Source organism: Belonocnema kinseyi, chromosome 1, assembly GCF_010883055.1.
Source record: "Belonocnema kinseyi isolate 2016_QV_RU_SX_M_011 chromosome 1, B_treatae_v1, whole genome shotgun sequence".
Taxonomy (NCBI): domain Eukaryota; kingdom Metazoa; phylum Arthropoda; class Insecta; order Hymenoptera; family Cynipidae; genus Belonocnema; species Belonocnema kinseyi.
This window is the reverse complement of record NC_046657.1, coordinates 31,301,530-31,306,351: the sequence shown is the minus strand read 5'-3', so window position 1 is coordinate 31,306,351 and position 4,822 is coordinate 31,301,530. Positions and strand designations below refer to the sequence as shown.

The following is a 4,822-nucleotide window of genomic DNA, read 5'->3' as shown; positions in this document are numbered from 1 at the left end:
TATTTCGTGGAAAAATCGTCTTTTTTTATTAGAAAAGTAATCTTTTTACTTAAAACGTCATTTTTTTTGGTTTGAAAATTAATTTTTTCTGTAAAAATAATAATTTTTTTTTTTGAAAATTGAACTATTTCGTGGAAAATTCGTCTTTTTTATTAGAAAAGTGATATTTTTATTTGAAACGTCATTTTTTTGGTTTGAAAATTAATTTTTTTTTAAATTGAAGTATTTCGTGGAAAATTCGTCTTTTTTATTAGAAAATTAATCTATTTATTTAAAACGTCATTTTTTGGTTTGTATATTAATTTTTTTGTTAAAAATCGAATTATTGGGTAAAAACTGGAACTCTTTGACGGAAATTTTATGTAATTTCTTAATGTCCGATTCAAAAGACAATCTCCAATCAGTTTTCTTAAAAAATTTTTTTTTTTAAATTCGATAAACACGAGAAATAATTTTTTTTTACCTGCGCCCGAAAATAATAAATAACGAAATAAACGAACCTTGTCTTTTAGTCTCTGGCACAATTGCAGGGCAATCGTTAAGAGAACGAGGGCTTCATTTAGCCAAGGAACGCTGCATTCGGCCTGCTGGGTTTCATATTTTACACTGCCGTGCGCATTTTCCAATTGGTAAACAGCCAGCACCAATTTGTAACTTTGAATGTAGAAGCTGATTGCCAAATTCTCGGGCAGATTTGGATTTAGAGATTTCTGAAAAAAAAATAGATTGGGACTAAGGCTAAAAAGAAATGGATTATTAATCAAAAATAGCTCTTTTTTTAACCCAAATTGATAATAAAAATTGTTATTTTATTCAGACATCAAGAAATTTGATAAATTTTCTACCAAAGAGTTACATTTTAAACTAAAAAAAAAAGAAGAATTTTTACAGAAAAAAATTAATTTTAAAACCAAAAAATTAAGTTTTAAGTAATAAGATTACTTTTCTACTTAAAAATTTTGTCTACTAAAAATTTTCAACAAAATAAATGAATTTTCAACAAAAGAAAAATTAATTTTTAATCAACAAGATTAATTTTCAACTATTTTAGTTGAAAATTCGACTATTTGATTGAAAATTCATGTTTTTTACAGTAAAAATTTAATTACTTTATTTAAAAATAAACGATTTTTTTAAAATTTATAAACCAAACATTAAATAGTTAAATTATTAGTTTAAAAGATTAATTTTCTACCAAAAGAAGGAGTTTCAACTAGAAAGGATAAATTTTCAGTTAAAAACAAAAATTTCAACCAACAAAAAAAATATGTTTATCCAAAACGAATTTTCAAGAAAATAGTTCGATTTTCGAAAAAAAGCAAGAAGTTTCGACCAAAAAGTAAAGTTTCAACTGAAAAGGATAAATTTCCAATTTAAAATGAAATAGATAAATTTTCAGTAAAGAAAATAATTTTTTAAGAAAAAAATATAAATTGTCAACCAAAAAGATTCAATTTAATTAATTTAAATTATCAATTTAAAATAGAATAGTTAAATTTTCAGTTGAGATAAAAAAGTTAAGAATATAAAAAATATATTTTTTAAAATAAAAAGATGAAGTTTTATTCAATAAGATTACTATTCTACTAAAAAATACGAATTTTCAACTATTTTCGACGAAATATTTCAATTTGCAAAAATAAATAAATTAGTTAATTAAAAAAAAAAAACGAAGAAATTTTCGAACCAAGAAGATAAAGTTTCAACTAAAAATGATAAAATTTCAATTTAAAATTGAATAGTTAAATTTTCAGTCAAAAAATAATTTTCAACCAAAAAAATTAATTGGCAAACAAAAAAAATGAATTTTTAACTAAAAAGAGGAAGTTTCAAGTAAAAAAGCTAAATATTGAATCAAATCTTAAATAAATTTTTAGCTAACAAAATTAAGTTTCAAGTAATAAAATTATTTTTCTACCAAAAAGACGAATTTTTAAGAAAATAGTTCAATTAAAAAAAAAAACTATTAAAAATATGAATTCTAAACCATAAAAAAATGAATTTTAAAACAAAAAGATTAAAATTAAAGTAATAACATTATTTTTCTATTAAAAAAGACAAATTTTTAACAAAATAAATGAATTTTCAACAAAAGAAAAATTGATTTTTAATCACCAAGATTAATTTTCAATAAAAGAGTCGAATTTTTGATCAAATACATGACATTTCTACCAAAAAGATTAATTTTTTTACCAAAAAAGATAAATGTTCAAAACAAAATAAGAACGAATTTTCAACAAAATGGGTTTCTTTTTTACCTAAATAGTTCAATTTTTCAAAAAAACTTGCATTTTCTACTAAAAATGATACATTTTTAACAAAAAATTCAATATTTAAACTTAAAAAAAAAAACAAAAAAAAAACGAATTTTCAACAAAAAATTTCAATTTTTAATCTAAAATATTAATTGTCTAATTAAAAAAAGATACATTTTTAATCGAATAGTTGATTTTGAACTAAAAACGGTAAATTTACAATCAGAAATCAAATCATTAAATTTTCAGTTAAGTAAATAAATAAAAGAAGCAAAATTAATTTTGTATAAAAACAGTTAATTTTCGAGCAAAAAGTTGAACTTTCAACTAAAAATTATAAATTTAAAATCATAAATGAAAGAAATTTTCAGATAAAAAATTAATTTTCAAATAACAAAAAAATTAAATTAAACAAAATGGTTTCTTTTACCACAATAGTTCATTGTTAACCGAAAAGTTTAATATTTAACTAAAAAATATTAATTTAAAATCAGAAATGAAATAATTAAATATGCAAGTAAATAATGTTCAATTTTCAATTAAAAAGTTGTATTTTAAACTAACTTTCATTAAAAAAAAAAAACAAAAAAAAATAAAAAAAAAGGAATTTTCAATAAAAAAGTTCAATTTTCAATCAAAAGGATTAATTTTCTACCTGAAAAGATAAATTTACAATCAGAAATTAAATCTTTAAATTTTCAGTTAAAAAATTAAATGAAACAAAAAAAAATTTCTACGAAAATAGTAATTTTTTAACTAAAAAGAGAGTTTTTATACTAAAAAATTGATTAATCAACTAACAAAGTTTAATTTAAAGTCAGAAATAAAAACGAATTTTCAATAACGCGGTTCAATTTTTTACCAAAATGGTTCACTTTGAACTAAAAATATCAATTTAAAAAAAAAATAGATTATTTAAATTACAAAAATTTCAAAAAAAAAGAAATTTTAAACAAAAAAGTTAAATTTGAAAAGAAAAGTAGATTTTTCAACTAAAAATAATAAATTTACAATCAGAAATGAAGAAATTAAATGTTCAGTTAAATAATTAAATAAAACGAATTCAACGAAAACAGTTCATTTTTTAACAAAAAATGGAATATGTAAACTTGACAATGAGTAATTTTCAAACAAAAAGTTGAATTTTTGATACCTAAAAAGATAAGTTTTTACTCAAATAGTTAAATTTTGTTTTAATTTAATTATTTGTTTGAAAAATTTTGTTTATATTGAAAAATCAACTATTTGTTTAAAAATTTACATTTTAAGTTTGAATATTTAATTAAGAAAAAAACAGTTCAACCCAATAAAAAAAGAAGAATTAAAGGTTGAATTTCCACCAATTTTTAATGAAAAAATGAATATTTGAACTTTAATCCAAAAACTATAATTTTCAAACAAAAAGATTATTTTTTTAACAAAAAAGATAAATTTTCAAAAGAAAAGAAAAACGAATTTTCAACAAAATGGTTTAATTGTATGTATTAAAATAGTTCATTTTCAACCAAAAAGTTGAATTTTCAACTAAAAAAGATCAATTTTTAACAAAAAACGGAATATTTAATCTTTTGCAAAAAATAAAACATGAATTTTCATCCAAAAATTTCAATTTTCAAATAAAAAGATTAATTTTCTACCAAAAAAGATCAATTTTGAACCAAATAGACAAATTTAACTATTTGGTTGACTTTTTTTTTTAATCAACTATTTAGCTAAATATTTATTTTTTTAGATAGAAAATTAATCCTTTTCTTTGAAAATTTAACTATTTTGGTAAAAAATTAAACCGTTTTGTTGAAAATCCATTTTTTGTTGCTGAAATTCTAATTATTTAATTTCTAATTGTAAATTTATCCTTTGAGGTAGAAAATTAATTTTTTTGATTGAAAATTGAATGTTTTATTAGTATTAATTTTTTTCGGATTAAATGTTCCATTTTTTGTTAAAAATTTATCTTTTTTAATTGAAAATTTAACATTTTGGTTGCAAATGAACTATTTTTGTAAAAAAATTAATAATTTTTTTTGAAAATTCTTTTCCTTTCTTCTCGAAAATTAACTTTTTAACTGAAAATTTAATTATTTCAATTCTAATTTTAAATTGATCTTTTTTGGTTGCATATTCAACTTTTTGTTTGAAAATTTCTCTGTTTATGTAAAAAATTAATTTTTTTTTTCAAAATGAACTTTTTTGTTCAAAGTTTAAATATTCAATGTTTTGTTAAAAATTGATCATTTGTAGTTAAAAGTTCAACTTTTTTGTTAAAAATAAACCACTTTGATAGAAAATTAAACCGTTTTGTTAAAAATTTAATCTTTTTGGCGTTTTATTTATTTATTTAACTGAAAATTTAATGATTAAATTTCTTACTGTAAATTTAGTGTTTTTAGTTGAAAAATCGACTATTTCATTAAAAATTTATCTTTTGAAGTCGAAAATTAATCTATTTTTTTTTTATTGAAAATTTAACTATTTTAGTAGAAAATTAAACCGTTTTGTTGAAAATTCTTGTTTTTTTTTCGTTTCATTTAATTATTTAACTGCACATTTAATTTGTTCATTTTTGA

The 4,822-nt window shown here is 19.1% G+C and overlaps 1 protein-coding gene across 2 annotated transcripts in view; it reads right to left on the bottom strand.

Moving 5' to 3' along the window:
• LOC117174893 (protein rogdi) overlaps window positions 1–4,822 on the bottom strand; it is a 30,851-nt gene that overhangs the window by 8,610 nt on the left and 17,419 nt on the right. For both annotated transcript variants that reach the window (XM_033364438.1, XM_033364359.1), the window contains exon 5: window positions 501–710. In XM_033364438.1, the coding sequence (XP_033220329.1) occupies window positions 501–710 (210 nt within the window). The remainder of the gene's footprint in view (window positions 1–500; window positions 711–4,822) is intronic.